This window comes from Poecilia reticulata, linkage group LG20 (assembly GCF_000633615.1).
Source record: "Poecilia reticulata strain Guanapo linkage group LG20, Guppy_female_1.0+MT, whole genome shotgun sequence".
NCBI classification, from domain to species: domain Eukaryota; kingdom Metazoa; phylum Chordata; class Actinopteri; order Cyprinodontiformes; family Poeciliidae; genus Poecilia; species Poecilia reticulata.
In genome coordinates this window covers 11,194,288-11,216,499 of record NC_024350.1, presented here as the reverse complement: position 1 = coordinate 11,216,499, position 22,212 = coordinate 11,194,288, and the positions used below count along the sequence as shown (strand labels likewise).

The 22,212-nt window shown below is 40.0% G+C and overlaps 2 protein-coding genes across 3 annotated transcripts in view; both read left to right on the top strand.

Moving 5' to 3' along the window:
* tnfrsf11a (tumor necrosis factor receptor superfamily, member 11a, NFKB activator) overlaps positions 1-10,636 on the top strand; it is a 13,776-nt gene extending 3,140 nt beyond the window's left edge. The window contains exons 2-10 of the mRNA XM_008396147.2: positions 1,658-1,736; positions 2,128-2,253; positions 2,364-2,519; positions 2,645-2,735; positions 3,196-3,272; positions 3,419-3,526; positions 3,701-3,750; positions 4,150-5,110; positions 7,899-10,636. Coding sequence (XP_008394369.1) covers positions 1,658-1,736; positions 2,128-2,253; positions 2,364-2,519; positions 2,645-2,735; positions 3,196-3,272; positions 3,419-3,526; positions 3,701-3,750; positions 4,150-5,110; positions 7,899-8,170 — 1,920 coding nt within the window. The 3' untranslated portion in view covers positions 8,171-10,636. The remainder of the gene's footprint in view (positions 1-1,657; positions 1,737-2,127; positions 2,254-2,363; positions 2,520-2,644; positions 2,736-3,195; positions 3,273-3,418; positions 3,527-3,700; positions 3,751-4,149; positions 5,111-7,898) is intronic.
* A 2,100-nt stretch (positions 10,637-12,736) lies between these two features.
* The window catches only part of LOC103456531 (retinol dehydrogenase 12), a 10,207-nt gene continuing 731 nt past the window's right edge, over positions 12,737-22,212 (top strand). The window contains exons 1-7 of one of the 2 annotated variants that reach the window (XM_008396148.2): positions 12,738-12,932; positions 13,029-13,144; positions 13,430-13,585; positions 13,674-13,778; positions 13,904-14,113; positions 15,124-15,316; positions 15,578-15,944. In XM_008396148.2, coding sequence (XP_008394370.1) covers positions 12,919-12,932; positions 13,029-13,144; positions 13,430-13,585; positions 13,674-13,778; positions 13,904-14,113; positions 15,124-15,316; positions 15,578-15,680 — 897 coding nt within the window. In that variant the 5' untranslated portion in view covers positions 12,738-12,918 and the 3' untranslated portion in view covers positions 15,681-15,944. Of the gene's footprint in view, positions 12,933-13,028; positions 13,145-13,429; positions 13,586-13,673; positions 13,779-13,903; positions 14,114-15,123; positions 15,317-15,577; positions 15,945-22,212 lie in introns of those variants that run through there. The other variant, XM_008396149.2, reaches the window with a different exon arrangement.

Below are 22,212 nucleotides of genomic sequence, written 5' to 3'. Positions count from 1 at the left end.
GGATGGATGGATGGATGGATGGATGGATGGATGGATGGATGGATGGATGGATGGATGGATGGATGGATGGATGGATGGATGGATGGATGGATGGAAATAACAATTCAGTTTACTGCAGCACATGGTCTTTATTAGCTCTGTGGTGCGAGCTATGAGTGCTGTGCATCATTATCCCTTTGGTTAGAATATAAAACAAAGGTTGGCCGCTGTGTGCGTCTGAGAGGAGGTCGTTAAATGTGAGCCAGTGTTCTTGTTGAGCCGCCGTCGCCCGAGGCTGCGCAGACAGACGTGGAGACTAAACACTGTTTAACATAGAGGTGTGGTGAGAAAAACTGATGGAAGATGTAAAAAGTTTTAGTAAAACAAAATGTCACACTGCTCTTACGTCTTTTACTTGATGAAAGTGTCTGATGATTGAATGTGCTCTGATGCAGGGGAACTTAAACAGGTTTTAAGGCATTTTTAAACTTTCGCTGAGTTAATGTATTCATTTGTAATGCAGCCTATGTGCAACGGAAATGTTTAGTATTTTCCTCACACAGATTTCTTCTCTTTTTTTTCTTTCTTCTCACACCTAAATGTTGTCTTTATGTAAAAAAAAAAAAAAAGAAAAAAAGTCAAATCTGGCTTAAACGCAGTATTTTAGATCAAAAATAATAATTTCACCAGTCAAACATGGTGGTTTTGGTGTGATGGTCTGGAACGGTATGAAATTATTCCTTAATTAAGGGAATAACAAAAATTCAAAAGAAAACTATAAAAAAAAGTGTGTTAAAGTGTCCTAGTCAAAGTCTGGACACACATTTGATAGAGATGCCGTGACCTTAAAAAGATCAAATAAGGAAAAAATAGCATCAAACATGTGAACTGTACCAAGCATAATCAATATAAATAATAGTAAAAAAAAAACAAAAATTCAGTTACGTTACTACCATATTTTTATACGTAAATTAGTTAATGATGTTGTAAAAACCACTACTATTCATCAAAATGTAACGGCTTCAATGGATAATATGTAATTCTTAATTTCCTTAATGTTACCTGAGTGGTGAACTGAAGCTCTGTACAGCCGCAGCCTTTATTTACAGTGCAAACCACAGCATAAACAACTGCATATTTTCATGGGAAACTTAAACTGAAAACGGCATAACGAGAACCTGAAGACGGCTGGTTCAAAGTGCAGTCAGTCCCCTAGCTTATATTTTTCTACCTTTATATATAGAGTTTGTGGCTTTGGCATCACCTCTGTCATAACAGCCAGATTCTCTAATTCAGCAGTGCGGCGAGGAGTTCACAAGCCGCAGGTTTGGAGAGATGCGAGGGTGTGTGCAGCATGTGTGTTAGCCTAAGCGGCGTACTTTTGCAGGCATTTTGCAAGAGTTTGAGCACCGTCTAATTAGAGCTTCATTTGCTGGTTTAAAGGTTAAATGCAGCTCTGGTAAGGTTTTCTGAGAGGGTGTAAAAATTCCTGAGCATGTCTTGGAAATAGCTCAGCAATCCTCATAGATTTATTTTTTCTTCTTCTTTTTTTTTGACATTGAAGAGGTGGTTGGGATTTTGGAAAAAGATCTAAAAAAATTATAAACCAGTCATATGGATTTATAAGCCTCAACCGCCCTGTACAAATGCAGTAAAAATAATATCATTTTTCTTTCAGGATGCAATCTCCAAATCGGCCCAGTGCAAAGAAAATCACTACTTGAACGGCTCCACGTGTTGCAAAAAGTGTCCGCCAGGTAACAAGAAGTTCGTCTATGCACACATGGTGATAAGACACCTAAAAGTGGGAGGTGGCGACAGAGGTTTTCTCAATGGAATCAGCGGGAAGCAAAGTTCTGTTTTTTTTTTTTTCATTTGCAAAGTCACTTCAAAAGAGGAAGGATGTTTAAAAGCGCAACATTTGGCTGAAAATAGCTTCGACAAATGTTCTCACAACATTTGTCACACACAGTTTATAGTTGGATTTTAATGCTAAAAGAAGCAACTACAAAAAAGAAAAAGAGGAAAGAGGTTCTAAATTTCATACATGCCCAAGTTATTTTCCTCTTGCAGCTTTCAGGCGCCTACTGTAATCATGTGTGTGTAGTTTTCATCTTGTCTGTGTCCCTCTGGCTGCCTTTTCTCTAGGTCAGCGTGTGTTTTCTCACTGCAATGAATCCCAAGACACCGTATGCGTAGACTGCAATCGAGATACCTATCAGCCTGGCTGGACGGGAGACACCAACTGTATCAAAAAGAAGTTCTGTGATGAGGGTCAGCGTCTGCGGCTTTTAACAAAAAATAAATAAATAAATAGAATAAGACAAGATCCTGAAGAAAGTGCCTGTGTCTTTACTAACCTGCTCACTTCTTTTGGCCTGCAGGTAAGGGATTTATGAAAAGAAATGCTCACAGTGAAGACTTGAAGAGAGAAGAACAGTGTCAATGCAAGTCTGGTCTCCAGTGTTCGCCTATCAACTGCGAATACTGTGAGAAGATACCCACCTGTGGGCCTGGTTCCGGACTGGAGGAAGAAGCTGGTGAGACAGTTTAACAGGAAACACATCCATGCATGTCGAGCTATTAACGGATGGCTGTACATCACTGATATATTGCGATAATGAATGTGTGTGTAAGTTTTTTTTTTCTTTTTTCTCTTCATCAGGGTCAAAAAATGGAAGGAAAACCTGCTTTGCGTGTAAGAATGGCTTCTACTCTGCCAAGGAGGATCAGGAACAATGCAAAGAGTGGACCAAGTAAGGAATTCCCTGGAATACCGTGACATTCTGTGGACAATAAATGCACTGGAGCAGCTCTCTGTTCCATTAGCTATTAGAATCATCAACTTCTGTCCAGATCTGAGTTCCTTCTTGTAATTTCACCTTCTCTATGTACCCAATTGTCCCAGATCAAACCTTGAAAACTTTTTTGTTTTTTTCACTCGATGACAGTCACATCTTGTTGCATATCTAATGGTAAAAACATCCTATAGTATTCCTTTAGATTTATATCTATGTAAAAATGTGCTCAAGGTGACTTTTACGTGTATTTCTACGAGTATTTTACAAACATATTCTGCATATTTTAACCTAATATTCTAAAGTTTGGCAAGTGTGTTTACAGTGCATTTAGCAAAATTTTTATTTTATTTATTTATTTATTTATTTATTTATTTATTTATTTATTTATTTATTTATTTATGTCTTCTTTTCCCAGCTGTAAGGCTGAGGGCAAGACTGAGGAGCAACCAGGCAGCGCTCAGGCCGATGCAGAGTGCGGACCACTTGTCTTTGGTAAGACAGCCGCCAATGAATATTTCTGTCACTTTTAAAGTTTCGATCCGCAAAGGATTTTGAAGACAAAATGTTTTGGGCATTTTATGTGTGCTAAGTAACAAGACGCAGACCACCAAAGCAAACTCATCTATCTGTTGTTACAGGTCCAGCACCTTCCTGGTTTATAGTTTCATTGCTGTCAGTGATTACTGTTCTGTGTCTCCTCATACTGCTGCTTTTCTGCTACAAGGACAAACTCAAGTTACTTTCTGGTAAGTTAAAATTCCTTTGTGAATTCCTTGACCGTTACTTCTTGACTTGTGCTTAAAATAAGTTTCTCGGTGTTGACCATGTTCACTCAAGAGTTTACACGTGACAAAAACAAAGGCACGCTTCTGCTCAGCAGTTCAATATGTAACACTGTATGTTGTGTTATATATTTTTAGTTAATCTCCGATCTTGTGTCCAGAATCTGAAGAGGAGCAGGATACAACAGGTAACTAGTATTTAATTAATTAATTAATTTTTACATTTTTCTCACACACTTCTGGATGTTTATGTGCTGGACATAATTCTAAAGTGAAAGGAAATGATACGCGCTCTTCAGATTCTCAATAGAATTCCTGCCTATGCTTTGACTAGGCCATTTTAACACACTCATAGATTTTCCACCACACGTGCTGAATACAAATGCTTGAAACGCTCATGCAGGATTTCCCCACCAAACTGCAATTCAGGGCTACTTCACATTGTTTGCTTACTTAAAACCTCAATGAAATACATTGAAAATACTTCGAGCATGAAAAAGAAACATACAAAGTTTTGACATGCACCACTTTTTCTGAAGAAATAAACTTGATTTCAGTTTCATCTTTCACTGTTTGTTTTATTCTAGGAGACTTTGGCCCCTCTTTACCGCAGTGGAGCTGAAGGAGGAGGAATACCAGAAGTCGCTGGCTCCAAATGTACGCCGTGTGAGATGACCAAACTCATCTGCCAAGCTTCTCACAGTCCTGAGTTTTACCCCCCGTCCACCTTCCCGGCGTCTGTTCCCTGCGTCAGGATTGCTCTGCCCTTCACAGAGGGAATGGCCGAAAAGGAAGGGGCCAGGGATAAGATGGTGACCGAGACCGAGAGCCAAGGATCCGGAGAACCAGAGGAACTGTCAGAGGAGGAGGTTGTTAATGCATCTCCGCTTTTGGCAGGTTCCTGCGTGTGCGTCAGTCTTGTTCGCGAGCCACTCGAAGTGGGAGAGAACGAAGACTGTAGCCAGGCGGTTATTCCGGGGACATTGGGAACGTGCTCGTGCGGGGGCCTCGAAGGTAAAAGGGATGGAGAGGAAAACAGAAAAGAGGATAAAAGGGACAATCGAATACCAGAGGAAAAGGTCGATCAGGAAAAGACGGGCTCGTCCATGAGTGAGATGTGTGTTAGATCACTTGTCTCAGTTTGTCCTCCCGTCATCCACTCCTCCTCCTCTCCGGCTCCTCCATCCAGTCCCCTTCCTGAACTCTGCCTGCCGTTGTCCCAGGCTCTGGCGACGCCGCAGCTCGGGTCCACCCTGTCTGACAAGTCCCTGATAAAACAGGACGAATTATATAGACTGGCAAGCACAGAATCTGAGTCAACTAGAAACAATGCAGCCTCCGCCATGACCCTGGTCAGCGCAGTGATGATGTCCACATCTGCTGGAGAACTGTACCTGGACAAGCCCCAAGAGGCCCCCAGACCGGAGCCGGGGCAGGGAGGCTCCTGCGGGCCCAGCAGAGAGAACAAGGCCTCTTTGGAGGAGTCGGAACTGGAGTGTTCGCCTGAGAGTCTCCACAGTGAGCTGGCTGAACCAACTCCTACCTCAGGTACGAAATACATGGGCCAGGGTGTAAGTTAAGAATGATTATGAAACATGTCATTGTGTGATGCATTTAATTGCACCTGTACAATGTGAGGACAATATTTGATTGTGATATTTTTGCTGAAAATAGCTGTTATGATATTGATCTTGATTAGCTCACTTTTTTTTCTGACACTTTTTTCTTTACCATTCTCCACTGCCCTCACCTGGTCTGTGAAAACTTTAATATTGAAATTTGCAGCCGTTGAGTATATACCACAGGTGTGCTCATTTAAATTTAAAACATCTTCAATTGGCAAAATATACTGTTCACATGCAGCATAAGAATGCCTAATGGTTTTTCTTTTGTTTTTTTTTAATGCAGTCCTCTTTGTAATGTGGACAAAACTATATATTTTGTCAGAAAAGAAATCTCTTTATAGTTTCTGTTGGGTCTCAAAAACTCTTAAACCTCTTAAACGATAACACATTTTGCTGGGCGATAAATTGTCCCAGCAGTTATTGTGGTAAATGATAATATTGGTGTTTGTAGACCATTTTTTTGCCGATGACATAACAATGCAAGAGCACGTTTTCACAGATCAATAAACTTTAAATTCTAGCAAACATTTAACACTGGAACTGGTAGAAAAAATAAACAACACACCAGAAAGTTGCTGATTGGAGTTTCTTGGGGGGATGGAAATAAAACAAATCTTGCTTATAAGTTGCTTTTTATGTCAATGTCTTTTAAAAACTTTTTTATTTATTTATTTTTTGGCATGACAACAGAGCATTTCACCAGCTAGCTTGAAGCAACCTTCAGATAACTCTTACTGCAATACAGTAAAAACATTTAAAAAAAGAAAGAAAAAAAACATGAAGAGGATGAAGTTCCTGAATTTAAATCAAGATAATCTTGGAAACAGTTGCTCAAAAGTCTTTAATGTAACTTTCTAAAACTTTCACTCTCATTAGAGGTATGTGCTGCTAGTACAGAGGGAAACATTAATATCCAGATAGTAAATCAGTAACTGTCTGATAAGTACACTGTTCAGGTCAGACTGGCGCGTTGTTAGTTGAGCCTTTTACAGTGAAGCGGTTTGGTGTCGGAACAGCAATCAGAGCTCTGACTGTTTCCAAGAAGCATGTTTTATTAAAGCCGGTTCTGATATTTGGGCTCTGATTTGTGGGGAAGGAGGAGGACGGACCACACAGGGAGCAGGAAAAAGATATGTGTGTGTGTGTGTGTTTGATGCGTTTGAGAACCACCAGAACCACACTGGAGCAAACACCGCTCGGTCTGTCTATGTGTGTGTTTCTGTGTGCATCTACAGCACAAAAGCTCCTGTTTACCCAGAGTTCCACAGGGTTGCGCAAAGTGACCACAGCTTTAATTGAAGCAAGATGTGCACAGCTTGAGTAATACGTTTATAACCTTACCCTCCCAACACACAAACACCATCCCTTTTTTTTTTTCGACTCTCACTGGTGACTCGGTGTTTTAATTACATGCCCACTGACCAACATGAGTTCCCATCATGCTGTAATGACAGCTGATTGGATACCACTTCCCGTGCGTGCTATTTAAAGGTTAAGGAGAAGGCCGCGGTTTTACCTGGGCACTTGAAATATCTTTTAACCAAACAATAAACAGAAAGATGTTGTCCAGAGTTTCCTCTCTATTTTTCTACAGCTTAAAGTTACTCTTGAGGTAAAATATAGCTGCTGCACTTGTTCACGATCTATAATATAAAATAATAACGATAATAATAATAATAATAATAATAATAATAATAATAATAATAATAATAATAATAATAATAATAATAATAATAATAATAATAATAATAAAACAAGCAGATTCAGGAAAGTATAAATCACATAAATCACAAGAAGCCTGTGAGATTCCACTGAGCTGTGTTTTGAAAGCTGTGGTTGAATGACACATTTTTCTCAGACTGGCATTCCGGGAAAGGACTCTGAGGCAGGGAACACAGAGGCACTCTCTCTAAATGATGGACTGACGGTGTTTGTCTTCTAAACTTTTACATATCTAGGTGTTCTGTTAAGTTTGCCCTATAAGGCTATAAACAGTGATTTTCCTTATATTTCCTGTGATTCTGTGCGTGCGCGCGCGTGTGTGTGTGTCTAGATCGGAACAGATGAGCCGTGACTTGTGAGTCACGGTGGGTCGGCTGGAAAGTCAGACAGGAGGCGGGATAAAATGGGAAGCAGGGGATCAATGCGGTGAAATGTGACTTAAGCAACAAAAATGCCCAATTACCTGCTAATTTATATAATAGGCTTATGGAAAAAAACGCACCAGGTTGAACAATTGATTGTTACACTCAGAGCAGAACTTCTGTCATTGAATTAAACATAAACTGGCCTAAATGGCAACAACGTTTTGCCTTCTTACTAAATCCCTAAACTTCTCTGACATTCCTGATGTTCATGTCTGGATTTTCTTAAAGTCTTAAACGTTCTGTAGACTGTAAGTTGGCTGGAAGGAAATGACACAGCAGCCAATGGCCTCTTTGTGGCCATCTTGCATTGTCATTGAACCCACTCTGCCACTGGGCTAAGGGTCTTAGTCACATAGGATTAGCCAACACATGGTTCATTTCTTCACTTTGCTTCAAAATCTGTTGCTTTGTGTCATGGAGGAAGTTCAAAATCTTACATAACACCACAATATGTCTGTTTTTTTTTTTGTTTCTTTTTCTTTTCTCCTCTTCCAGCGCTTGACATGAAATTTGTTTTCCAATTTGTCGTAAACCCAACCATTTCCTCTGCTCCTCACTGTTCAGGTCTTGTTTCTGGCAGCCACAACACCACCTTCATCTCCAGCGGTCAGGTGATGAACGTCACCGGTGACGTCATCGTCGTCTACGTCAGCCAGACGTCTCAGAGCAGCGACGAGGGCGGGTCGGACGGCGCCTTCGGGAGCCCCGTACAGGAAGAAGCCAACGAGACGGCCCCGTTTTTCCAGAGCTGCCTTAGGTCCCCGGGGGACTCCATTTCCCATAGCACCTTGCGAGAACAGACTCTGCCAGTGCAAGAGATGATACTGGGAAAGTGAAGCGGGTTCGAAGGGCGATCATCTCTACAAGCTTCAAGTCTATCGCAATTATGTAAAGGGTTTATTGTTAAAATAACACCAAAGAAATACAAAGTTTGGTTTTCTTAAGTTTTACATGCATTTCATCTCTCATATTGTTTCCAGACATTCATAGTTGGAAACTATTTTCTTTCCAGACAGTGATGTGTAATTTTCTAGGGAACTGAGTTCATACTGGGGAAAAAAAAAAGAAACAAAAAAGAAAAAAAAAAGTTTTTTTTTTTTTTGTTACATGGAAATTTCAGCTTTATCTCAACACTAATAGTTAATACATATCTAATTTCTCACTTTTCATCCTCCCCATTTATGTCTCCAAACTCTTCTAAGTTTGACATCTGGATGATTTAAGAGCTTCCTCATGTAACAAAACATCCACCATGTGGAAATTATTTTCAATGTTTTTTGTTTTTTTTATGATTGAAACTGTACTCTGTTAGCCACACTCGGACCTGGCAGAACACAGAGTCTGTACAAAGATGATGATGATGATGATGATGATGATGATGATGATGATGATGATGGTGATGATGAATTTTAAGCATTTCACTGAGTGAAGCTCGCAGAAGCCTATTTTTTGCATTATGAAAGCGCATCAAGTTCTGATATGACAAATGTTTAATCTGTACAGAGACTTTGTTTGTTGTCTTCTTATTGCACCCGACGTGCAATTCGTGTCTACAAAAAAAATGCTATGCATTTGATAAGCTATTTTATTGCTGGATTGTTTTATTTTGCAAATTTTAATGAAGAAAATCAAAATGTTTCAAGAATGTTCTTCTAAAGGTAAATTCTTAATGCTCTTTGTCCGAAATTTCAGAAGTGATAGATGATTGTATATATTCTAAAGAAGCGTTATCTATTTGTGAAAGAAGTGAGTTTTCCTCTGTTTGATTTTCAGTGAGGAGGATGTGTTTGATCATGTGGTGCAACTGAGAGCAACTGAGGCAAAATGCAAACCATCATAAACTTAAAGTTTAGTGACGCCCTGAAAAAAGTTTATTCTTGATGCTTTTACTTTCTAAATATCATTTTGGCTCCTATTATAATGCAGTTCTCGTCAAACATGTTTTTTTTTAACTTAAAGAATATGTGAAAAAATCTATGAAATTTGTCAATATTTAATATGGCGCTTCACTGTTAAGCCTTACGCTTTCATCATTTAACACTTGGGAATTATAATATTTCAGTTATTTTTACTTTCTTTTTATTTTTTATTTTTCATTTTTGTGTGCCATATGGGTGCTTAATTAATATGGTAATCATAATGTTTGTGTTTACAAAAGCTCTTTTGTATTATTTACCTGGGTCCGTAACTGTTTCAGGCCCCTTCAGGACCAAATGTGGCAAAGTCAGTGCTGAAATATTTTTATTTTATTGCCACAGTCGTTTCTGTTTTTTCCTTTCTTTTTTTTCCCTTTTTTTCATTTAGTTAAGCCCAGCATTATTTATACTCCTGGCAGACTAATCCTTAAAGTAATGTTTTAATTTTACCTCCATGTTTCTTCTGACATGAGGTTATTTTTACATTTTGGGTTTCCCAGCCAGAGTTAACTTCAATCTGATACAAAATCTGTGGATGGAGTTGAAAATTAGAATGATTGAAACGAGGCCTTTCTCAAAGACTTGAGCTCATAATTGGTGGAAATTCAACAAAATCTCAGTAGAAACGTACAAAATGGATTACACTTCTGTAATATTAATTGTTAAACAAGGAGAGAAATAATTTTTCACCTGCAAAAATAAAATGTAAATATATGCTGATAGATCTCCCCCCCCCCTAAACTTCTGAATGATGCCTGTTTAATTTTCAATCAGAAACAAAGTTCTTGGTTGAATGGAAATAATAAAAAATCTAAATCTGTTAGAGTATGAAAACATTTGTGCTTACAGCTTTCAGTGGAAATTAAGCCCTTAATTCAGCTGTGAATGCAGCTTCTGATTGTTTCGCCATGTCATATACTATCACATAACATTCATACAAAAGGTGAAATTGAGAAAATGTACTCACATTTTCACTTTTTTGCGTAAAAAAAAAAAAAAGTCCAGATAAAACAGTGACCTTGAAGACTGCTTCACTTTCAAAACTGTCAAAACAAATTGCATCTAAACTGGGATCTTGTCACCTGCCAACAGAAACGCCAGCTACTATTTTTCCCGTGCACTCTTAAACAACCGAGTGGGATGTGCAAAGCGTGTCGACATTTGGCCCTGAAAGAGCCTGTGTCTTCTGGGAAGGACTGAAGGAAAACCTCTGAAGAAAACAAAACTAAGCTTTGCTGTTGTCTTGCTGGGTTCACTGCACTGATCAATCACAACCTCTCCATGTGTACGCAGCTTTTAACAAATCATGTACATATCAATCAACTCTGATGCAATGGATAAATGAAAGACTATTTTGATTAAAATTAAATATGTTTCAAAATTAAAGTCTGAGTATTTTTTTTTTTTTTTTCCTTTTTCTTTTTTTTTTTCATGGATGGCAGCCATCCGGCATTCTGTGGTCGCTCTCTGTCAACTTTCCTATTTTGGGATGGACAAATTACAATGAAAGAGTCCTCCTCCCGATGATCTATAATCGCTATGAAGCAAGGCTAATTATATATGTGGCAAGGTCCCTTTGTGTTTGTCCCAGCGCTGACAGACAGACAGCCTTTCATCAAGCCAGGGGATGGCGAGCAGCTGTGAGGAGAAACTGCTCGAGCAGTCAGACCAGCTAGCGTCAAAGGGAGACCACATGAGAGGAGCTGGCAGAGCTCAGTTAGGCCTGGTTTGGGTCAGCAGGGGTATGTTTATATATGCGTGTGTGTTTGTGTGCGAGTGAGTGCGGATCCCTGCTTATTTATATGGTTGCTGGAGAAAACAGGAAGTTATGACTAGCTTTCACATAGTTTACATGAGACATGGTTGGCCAGGCGGCACAGAGCTCGTCTTTACAGTTAAAAGGAGGTTGTTTCTTTTTTTTTTTTCAGCTTTAAATGAGTGAGAAAAATTGACTGCATTTATATGTGTATGTGTTAAATGTAGCAAGTTGCTCAAGTGTACCCCCCTGGTGGTGGTTTTATGTAAGGATGGAGAAGTTTCAAGAGGTAAACAGTTGTAGGACACAAACACGTGTTTGTAATTTATTTCAGAAGCAGATTTAGAAAAACAAAACAAAACAAAAAAAAAAGATATCCTCCTAAACTGTTGAGTAAAGCACATCAGTACTCATATCCATGTATACAAATATAAGCCAAAACCTTCCTGCCAATATACATGAATGCAGAATTTGTGGAGCGCACAATTTTCCAGCCTGCAAGCTCCACAACTTTATCTCTGGTGTGTTCCTTGGTTTTCATGATGGTCACGTAATAGAAGCTTTTTTTAAGTCAAGAATTCCTTAATACTGGTAAAAAAGTGCTAGTTCCATTGGCAGATGTTTTCATTTATAACAAGACATTGTAATGAGTAATGTAATAAGTGAAATAGTCTACCAATGGAACAATTACTTTTCATCCATGTTAAGAGATTATTGAATTAAAACAACCTTATTTCACACAGAGATTAAACTGGACTCTATATTCTTATAATTTACAGTTAGGCTACTTTTGAAGACAATGAGCATTGGAGGAATCAGAATAAAGCTGAAAAAATACACACCACATTTTTTAGTTTTTTATTGGTAAAATTGCTTCATTTTTCTTACAACTCATAAAAGTGTGCAATTATTTGTTTATATAATACCAATAAAATTAATTGAGGATTGTGACAAAATGCGAAAATCGTCAAGTGATACACTTGAAGCACCACTTTGGACTTTCACTAAGCACTTCCTTCTCATATTTTAAAGACATTGAGGAGTACACCTAAGTGGGAGACTCCCTCGTTTAGCTAATGTTCTGCATTTGGAACGTAATGTTACACGTCTCAGGACTGAATGAGACGTCGGTGTCGGCCTAATCGGCAGGTGGGATCAGAGCCTCCCTACCATACTCAATACAGGTGATAGATTCAGAGCTGTGGAAAGCACCAGAAAGTCCACTCTAATAAAAGACTAAAATTTCAGTGGTCTCACCTGTGAAAACAAGTTTTGAATTTCACTTGCTCCCTTGCAGAAGTCCTTGATAGCAAAGGCTTTTGTAGTCTCTGGTTGCTACTTACATTTTTGTCAAGTTTCAAGTCATATACGTTTTTGATGGACATCACAAACTTATAATGAATTTGAAAACATTATCTGTACTGGTTTTGACTCTGTAAAAGTTATTCTCAAACATTGCAAAATACCTGATAAGATAATGTATCTATTATGTTGATATATTGATAATATAGCTCTGTATTGTCTGTCGATATCAGATGATATCAGATGTCCTCTCATAGCTGGTTCAATAATTGGTTAATTTGGTGTAGCATAAAAGCTAAAGATTATATCTTTGAACTACTGTACAATATCACTAGTCATGTGGCTGCTCATCAGAATCCCAATTATAGATTCAGCCTTATTTCATTAGTTACACTGACTCAACCCAAACARAAGGACATTTATACTGAAAAAGTAACTTCCCAGTAAGGCTGTAAACYCGTGAAGGGCAACATATTTCCCTTTTCTCCACTCTCTGTGTCTCTTTCTGTCAKATCACTGGACCTGAGCCCTGAAACAAACCCCTGTAGATGATACTCCTACTCGGATTTTTAAGTTATTTTGCCTGTTTTCTTCCCAAGCCTACAAAAAGATGCAAACTATCAGGTAAGAAATCTCTTGAGCACGTAATCAGCAGAAAAGTTCAACATACCAGAGGATAAACTTGAAAGGATTTTTTCAGTGTGACTTCTTATTCCTCAGGTCTTTGTTCTATCCCAAGTTGTCGTCAGATGTTCGTCTTGAGGGGAAGACGGCCATAGTAACCGGGGCAAACACCGGAATAGGCAAAGAAACAGCTAAAGACCTAGCTGCTAGAGGCAAGCAGGCACAGTCAGATGTTTTCAGATTTTCAAAAAAATTACTTTCGTTCATCTGTCATTCAGATTATCCTGTGAGGAAAATGTTTAAATTGTAAAAAGTATATCAAATTGGCTTAAATTGGATTTTAAGCCAATTTAATACTAGGAACATTGACTACAAATTATTTATAATTATTCATTCTTATGACATCCAAAAACAAAACCACGACATTGCTCAAATTCACACCTGCATGTACAGGCAAAAACCCATCACYGTTCAGAGGARTTAATCTGTCTTTGTAGGTGCTAGAGTGATTTTGGCGTGCCGAGACACAGCGAAAGGAGAGCAGGCGGCATCTGACATCATGAGGGAAGTGAACGGAGCTAAAGTGGCTGTCAGGCAGCTAGACCTGGCTGACACCAAGTCCATATGCCTGTTTGCCGAGAATATCTACAACAGTGGGTGAAACACGGACACAATGCATACAGGACAAAGTCAGAAACGTTTTCAAAAATCAAAGGGATACGACATTATTCTGTTTTTCAGCTGAGAAGACCCTGGACTACCTTGTCAACAATGCAGGTGTTGCTATCTGTCCTTATGCAAGGACGATGGATGGGTATGAGATGCAGTTTGGAGTCAATCACTTAGGTAAGGGATAAAGGTGTTAGAAAGTCTGAGATRCTTTTATCTCTCTTTTAAGAAATGAATGAACCAGTTCTTTTTCTCTCTCTCCCTCAGTTCTGTAACAGGGCGCTCGGTTTCTTCGTTCTCAGGTCATTTCTTCCTGACTTTCCTGCTGCTGGACCTGCTAAAGCACTCTGCCCCGTCCCGGGTCATCAACGTGTCGTCCACAGTTCACGCCATGGGCAAGATCCAGTTTGATGATCTGAATGGGGATAAAGATTACCATCCCGTCAGGGCCTATGCTCAGAGCAAGCTAGCTAATGTGCTGTTTACCAGGGAGCTTGCCAAAAGGACTGAGGGTAGGGTGTGTTGGTGTTTTTTTCTGTCTGCGTGTGTCAGGCAGAGAACTTAAGACTGAMTGCCTGTCTTTGACTATATGAGTGTTCCTCCTTGTGCACGGAAAAATAAAAGGTCCACATCTGCATTGGCTGCCGGTGTGAGAATCTCATGCCTCAGCCACAACTGCTCTAAGCAAGGAAATGAGCAAGCTGAAGCGTTTTTAGTGAAAAAAATAACATTTTCCACAAGTCACACCTACTTATCTCAATGTTTCCAAACATATAAAGTAAAAGCATTAGCCATTTTGTAGCAAATTTTGCTTTGTTGTTTAAAGGGGCAGCACTGTGTATTTTCYGGGCACGTAGTGCCATTTTCTAACATAATCAAGTAACTATGTTAACATCAGTTGATCTGAAAATTCCATGTATATCAAATATGACTTAAAAGAAATTTGACTACATAATTTAATACCTTGAAATTAAACCTCTGTCTCTTTAAGAAGCTCCTGCTCTTTCTGACACTCCACCGTCCATCACGTCCGTCAGGAACATCGCTCCTCCATTAACTCTTTACCAATGTTTTTAGCAGCGCTGCACAGAGAAGTAGCTTGTATAATGAGCTCTGCAGATGCACACAGATCCAGCAGGTGTTTGCTAATTACTGTTGGCTATTCTGAAGGAGCTGAGAGGGGGAATTGCAGGGGAGAGGAGCTCTGTGAGGTAGAAGCTCAGAGGCTTGCAAACTTCAGCTSCTAGTAGGAGCGTCATCCTTAGTCATCCCCCAAGCGTTTTGYAGTTGAATGGTTGCCACGGGAGATTAAAGGTCTTTTCAAACCTGCATGACAGAATTAAGGCAACAGGTATGTTTTGTTTATGAGGGAACAACATTATAACATGATATAAAACTCAAAAAAGATGATTTTACATAATACTGCCCCTTTAAATAATATAAGCCACATAAAGAACACCAACACATTTCAAACTRCGATGAAGGGTGGAAAAATCTATTTCTCCCTTTTCCCCTTCTCTAGCTCTTGGTGTGATGGCTTTCTCTGTGGACCCTGGCATAGTAAACACCGAAATTACAAGGAACATCAGGCGCCCTCTTGTGGACATAGCTAAGATCTTCAGTTTCTTGAAACGAACCCCAGCAGAGGGAGCGTCCACCTCTATCTACTGCATCGTTACTCCAGAGAATGAGCTGCTCACCGGTGGATTCTACAAGTCAGTGAGAGAAATTAAATAATGATGAGTTTCATATAGTACAATCAAACTGAGGAAGCCATTTTTTGTATTTTTCATGGTAAAACAGGATTGTGTGAGATGAAGTGGATAAAACCCCAAACACTTTTATAAAAGACCAAGTAAAAAGACAAACATACAAAGAAAAACAACAACAAAAACAAAAAAAAAAAACACTTTAGCCACCAAAGTTAATAATTCACCTTTTAAAAACCCTTTACCTCAATCTTCCTCTTTTTCCAGGAACTGTGCCAGAGCAGACAGCTGCAGGGCAGGTGAAGATGATGGCACAGCTCTGAAGCTGTGGGYCGTGAGCTGCCACCTTCTGGGCATCCGCTGGAGATAAACAAATCTGACTGCACTGTGAAGCAACATTAACATACACTTCAGAAATACCCTTTTCATCTTGTGAACAACATTTTAAAGTCCATTGAACATGATCCATGTCCCTGAGATGTTGTAAGACAACTTGGCCTACAACRAAATCACTGTTTAAGTTTGAGTCTTTAAATCACAKCACTTATAAAAGATACACGATCAGATGAGATGACAGCTTAGTGAAGGTTGTAATGGCCAGAARACGGGTAAAATAAAAGCTACCATACATGTGCGCTTGTGTTTTTTTTCTTAATTGCCATCTTTTGCTACTTTCATTGCTAGCTAGCATTATTTTGATGTATTTAATGTTATGATGTATTTGCTAACATAAACTGCATTTTATGTCTGAATCACCAATACAAGTTGTTTTCATTTAGAGGGGCAGTTGTATTTTCAAAGCTCATAGCACCATTTTATAGCAAAGTTAAGTTTGTTACCTCCAGTTGTTTTAACAACGCTGTATATCAAATGTGACTTAAAAAGAAATTGGACTTTGTAATGTGACCACTTGCAATTGGGCCTCTGTCTCTTTAAGAAGCTCCTGATCTTTCTGGGAATCTGCTTTAAGCACGTGATAACAACAATTATTTTTATATATATATACATTTACAACATATTGAAAATGTGTTCTTAGGAGGTTTGGACTGAGAAGTAACCATGATGAGATCAGCAAACTTGCAGTGCCACTCAGTGTTTGCTAATTGTAACAAAAAATTAAAGCAACACTCCAGGTATGTTTTTAATGAATGAATAACACTGTTGAAATAAAGCTAAAAAAAAAAGTAAGTTTTATATCAGTGCTATAACACAAGAGTAATCAATAGTTATTTTGTGTAAAACATCCGATTAACAGTTAAATTTTTAAAGTTTTAATTTTTGCTGAATCAATCCTAAAGATTCAAGGGATAGTGTCAATCAAATCTATTGTCAGCTTTAGTCGTTCTCTTTGATTTTTGGCAACTTAATTTTTGTATCTTTCTTCCTTAAAACCCTCCATTGTTTTGTTTTTTTCTTCATTTAATTTTGGGCTCCTGTGACATGATGAGCTTCTTGTTTTTATAATGTTGCGCAAAAGAAGATAATTTTGGGGAGGCTATGCCCCAACGCTGTGCAGACAGTACTTCAGACGTGACTCTAAATCGACTGAATTACACGATTTATTCATTCAAACCTCATATGCAGTCTCAAACGGCCCGAGACCAGCAGATTGAGAATGAATCAGCACGCCAAGAAGTAAGATGGAAGAATTTACAATAACAGTTTCGACAGCTCCAGACTCATGTGGAGGAATTGAAGAAGAAACGACAACATGAGGGTGGCTATTTGGAGGAGGATTCTCACACTTATGATGATGACGGAGACGGCCATGATGATGGACAAAGTCAGATGTCCTATCAGCTACCGGCCACACAAAGGGAGCCAAAGCTGCTTCCATTGGCTTTTGATGAGATGTGGAGCATTTCTTAACAACTTTTGAAAGGATAGCTAAGGTCTGTCATTGGCCTAAAGAAGAGTGTGCGGTCCGACTGGTTCCACTACTTACTGGGAAACAGTGGCGCAACTACACATCATTCAGGTGGATGCGAAAACATAAATCGGCGCCCGACCCCCACCCGACGACGATACGTGAAGGGTAAAACTCGCTATATTTACCTCGTTATGTGCGCGAGGGGAAGGAGCGTGAGTCGCCCTGAAGTGTTTGGGAAAACATCATCGGCGCGTCGCCCCCTCCAGACGGAGCTTTTGGCGCCCCCTCTGGTGCTGCGCCCCTATGCGTTGCATACGCTGCATACCCACTTTTTGCGCCACTGCTGGGAAAGCACGTAGTGCTTATGTGCTGATGGACATTGCAGATTCTCACATGTATGACAAGGTGAAAGATGCCATTCTGACCAAATATTAGATAATTGCCTACACCTATAAAAGGAGGTTTAGATCCCTGGATATTCATCAAGGTGAGACACCAAAAGAACTTTATGTTCGACTCAAAGACATTTTCTAGAAGTGTGTCAAACCAGAGACTTCTACAGTGAAGGACATTTCAGAACTGATGATCATGGAGCAGTTCCTGAGGATGGTGAATCCGGAMTTGGAGGTGTGGATCCGGGAACGAGCCCCAAAGTCTGCAGAGGAGGCCGCAAGTTTGGCAGAAGTCTTCTTGTCAGCAAGGGCGGGGACCAGAAGAGCCCACTTTGGCTGTGAAAACTTCCCTACGGGAAGAAGTAAGTCTGATGGGGGTGAAAGAGGTGGTGCTATAGGTCAGACTAGGAGTTATTCAGCTACCAAGTCATTTTCTGTGGCTAAACCCAACCCTGCTAAGAACTACTCTTCCTCAAGACCAGATGTCAGGTGTTTTCAGTGTAACAGAATGGGTCATACACAGTACACATGTCCTGCCACTACACAAAGTAAGCCCTCCCTTCTCTGTTCGGTCCCCAGACCACCCTCTCCATTCCCTGCCTCTGAAACTGCTCACACAGTCCCTGTGTTAGTTAATGATCAACGTGAAACAGCTTTGTTAGACACAGGAAGTTTCAAGTCTGTGGTTCTGTCTAGCTTAGTGCCAAGAGAACTGTGGAGTGATGCTAAGACAAAAATAAGTTGCATTCACAGTGATGAAATGGAGTATCCTGTAGCTGAGATTTATTTAACTATAGGAGGTCAGACATTTCTATTACCGGTAGCATTAGCTTTGAGGCTTCCTTATGCTGTCATTTTGGGCTTGGATGTCCCCACTTTGACTGATTTAGTGTCAAACACAGMAGCTGGACATTTGACTCAAACTGATAGCCATGAGGGAACACAGTTCAAAACCCAGAACACTACACTCTTACAGAAAAATGTCCCCATAGTGACAGGAGCAGAACTTTCTTCTCCAATCTGTAGCTTGGTCACTACTAGAGCCCAGGCAGTACAGAACTCACTTAAGGAATTACCATTCTATGATGTAGAACTGGAGGTGAGCAGTGTAAACCCATCCAAATCCAGAGCTCAAAGAAGAAAGGAGAAGTTTTTAGGTTCAGCCAGAATGGAGGTGGAAGGAAAGATGAAACCTTGCCCTTTATTAGGCCCAAGCAGCTAAGCGCTGCGAAGGCCTATTGTAATTGTAGTGTTTCTCATTCTCATGCTTCTGTAAAATGAATTGGCTTTTTGGGGGCTTTATCATATTCAAAAACTCACCAAACTTCACAGAAAAATGTCCCCTAAGTAAAATTTTTGGATTCTGGTGGAATCCGAAGTGGGCATGGCCAAACTGCTCTATAGCGCCCCCTAACGTGAGTTGGGGGAAACCGTAGGTCGTAGAGATCTGAAACTCGGTATGTAGGTAGATCCCCCCATATCAAGAAAAAAAGTCTCTTGGAGGTACCCCCTAAAATGTACAGGAAGGCGGCCATTTTGGGTCAAAGGTCAAATGTTGGTGATTTTTCAATTGCACTGACGTCGAACTTTAACAAACTCCTCCTAGGGATTTTGACCTATTGGCGTCATTCTTGGTGAGGATGTAGATAAGGGGTGGGGCAATAAAAGTTATCAAAATGGTGAGTTTTTGTATATGTTGAGTGGGCCCCAAAACATGCTTTAACCTAGAAATATTAAACTTGGTACACATGTATATCTTTTCAGGACCTACTAAAAAGTCTCTTGGAGCCATGGTCAAAACCCAACAGGAAGTCGGCCATTTTGGATCAAGGCCGCCATTTCCTTTTATTCAGAGACGTCGAATCTGATCGAACTCCTCCTACAGTTTTTTAGATACAGACTTCAAACTCAATCAGCAGACAGTTGAGACATGAAAGGTAAAAAAGTTATCACAGGAATTTTTGTAAATCAAAGCATGTGGGCGTGGCTAAGTGCCAAACTTTGACTATTCGCCATAAAACATCAAACTGACATAACTTCCACATAGAAGGTCACAGCTGCATCAGACTTTCTATATCTCACTACTGACCAACGCTCATCACATTGTCATGGTGAGATGATGACATCACCTTAGCCCCTCCCACTTCCGACAGAAAATCACCTGTTTTTTCTTCTGTATGTCTTACTTTTACTGTTATTCATATGGAATTAATCCTCTGCCACCTGACATGAAATGACTTGATGATGAACTCTGTAAATGCTGGCTGACCTGTGGGGGCATGGCCAAATTGCTGTCCCTCGCCCTATGCACACGATTGTCTCTAAATAACACACGCGTCTTCCGATTGGCACCAAACTGGATACGTATGACCTTTGTTCACCGCAAAAAAGCATGCAGAAACTGTTTTGCTGTAACTCTTTGTGCGTGTGGTGGACGATGAGGAAGATAAATGAGCTGTTTTTTCCAGCTTGTAGCTCCGTATCTGTTTCAATTTCTCTCTCTCTCATCTTCAGCCATCCCAGTAGCAGGACATAAAACCCCTCTTGGATCCACAGCAGTTTCAGGAAAAACCTGGGTTCACAAGCCTGATAAAACACAGAGTTCACCTCAGAGAAGATGCTGCACCCCACAGGAAGTTCTACAGGGTTCCAGAACGTCTTGTCCCACAACTCAAGAACAAGATACAGTTCATGTTGGAGCTGGGGATCATTGAGCCCTCTGTGAGTGAATGGTGCAGTCCAGTAGTGCTAGTACCAAAAAAAGGATGGCACTTTAAGATTTTGTATTGATTTTAGATATCTCAATAGTGTTTCTAAATTCAACCCTTATCCAATGCCTCGCATTGATGAACTGTTGGAGAGAGTTGGGAGATGCAATTTTATCACCACGCTTGACCTCAGCAAGGGTTACTGGCAGCTGGCCCTGGCAAAGCGAAAGAATTGACTGCTTTTATAACGCCATTTGGGGTTTTTGGGTTCAGGGTTATGCCCTTTGGCCTGCAGGGGGCACCAGCAACGTTTCAGCGCCTCATGGACCAGCTGCTGAGGGAGGCATCTGATTTTGCTGCAGCGTACCTGGATGAGGTGGTGATTTTCAGCCAGACGTGGGAGGAGCATGTTCATAATCTGCAGCATGTTTTACAGCTAATTAGATCTGCTGGCCTCACGATTAACCCTAATAAATGTAAGTTGGCTCAGAGGCAGGTAGAGTACCTGGGCTATATGGTGGGACATGGCCAAGTAAGACCTCAAGTGGGAAAAGTAGAAGCGATTCATGCATACCCAGATCCTACAACAAAAAGGAAGGTCCGTACCTTTGTTGGGTTAGTGGGATGGTATAGTAAGTTCCCCATTTTGCAGACAGAGCTGCTGTTCTTACAGATTTAACAAAAGTCTCTGCACCAAATAAAGTAAAGTGGACAGAGGAGTGTGAAAAATTTTCAAGGACCTGAAGTCTGCAATCTCCAGTGACTCTGTTCTCTACAGTCCAGACTTTGATGACCCATTTATACTGCAAACTGACACCTGTGGAGTAGGCCTTGGTGCTGTGTTGTTGCAGGACATTGATGGTGAAAGATATCTTGTTGTTTTTCTTAGTAGGAAGCTTCAAGACAGAGAGACCAGGTATTCCACGGTTGAAAAAGAATGGGCTGTGGAATCAATGTGGTACTATCTGTTGGGGGCGCCATTTTACCCTGGAGACAGATCATCGAGCGCTAAAATGGTTACACCAAATAAAAGACTGTAATATGTGTATTGCAAGATGGTATCTGTCATTGCAGTCTTTTGATTTTACAGTGCAGTATCGGTCAGGGAAGTCTGACCTTGTGGCTGACTATTGAGGACTGAGTACTGTTGTCCTGGGTGACGGGGGCAGGAAATGTAATGGAGACCAGGGGTTCCATCCCATATTGATTATTGATATTATGTTATTTATTTACAGTTCAAATGTGTTTTGTATCAGTTCTTTATTTCAGTTATATTGTGACATTTAGTGAACATTCGTTTTGGGTGGGGAGACTGGCCATCTCTCCTGTTCAGAGAATGTGGGGGAAAATGTCAGCTTGTTTCTGATTTAGATTGGTTCAATTTGAGTTAATTGTTTGAGTACTTGCCTTTCTGGGTGTGTCTCAGCAAGGTGGAGCAGAAAGGGAGACAAATGCTCCTGGAGCATACCATCTTCCATTGAGAAGGGTGTTGGTGTAATGGTGACCTGGAGCTCCTAAATAAACCCACCTCAACTACATTGTGTTGCCTCGCCTCCTTACTAAATGCAGAGCCTCCACCGGTCAAAGTGATAGACATCAAAAACTTAAAATGAATTTGAAAAAATTATCTGTACTGGTTTTGACTCTGTAAAAGTTATTCTCAAACATTGCAAAATACCTGAAATATAGATCATGTATCTATTATGTAGATATATTGATAATATAGCTCTGTATTGTCTGTCGATATCAGATGACATACAAACGTATGTCCTCTCATAGCTGGTTCAATAATTGGTTAATTTGGTGTAGCATAAAAGCTAAAGATTATATCTTTGAACTACTGTACAATATCACTAGTCATGTGGCTGCTCATCAGAATCCCAATTATAGATTCAGCCTTATTTCATTAGTTACACTGACTCAACCCAAACA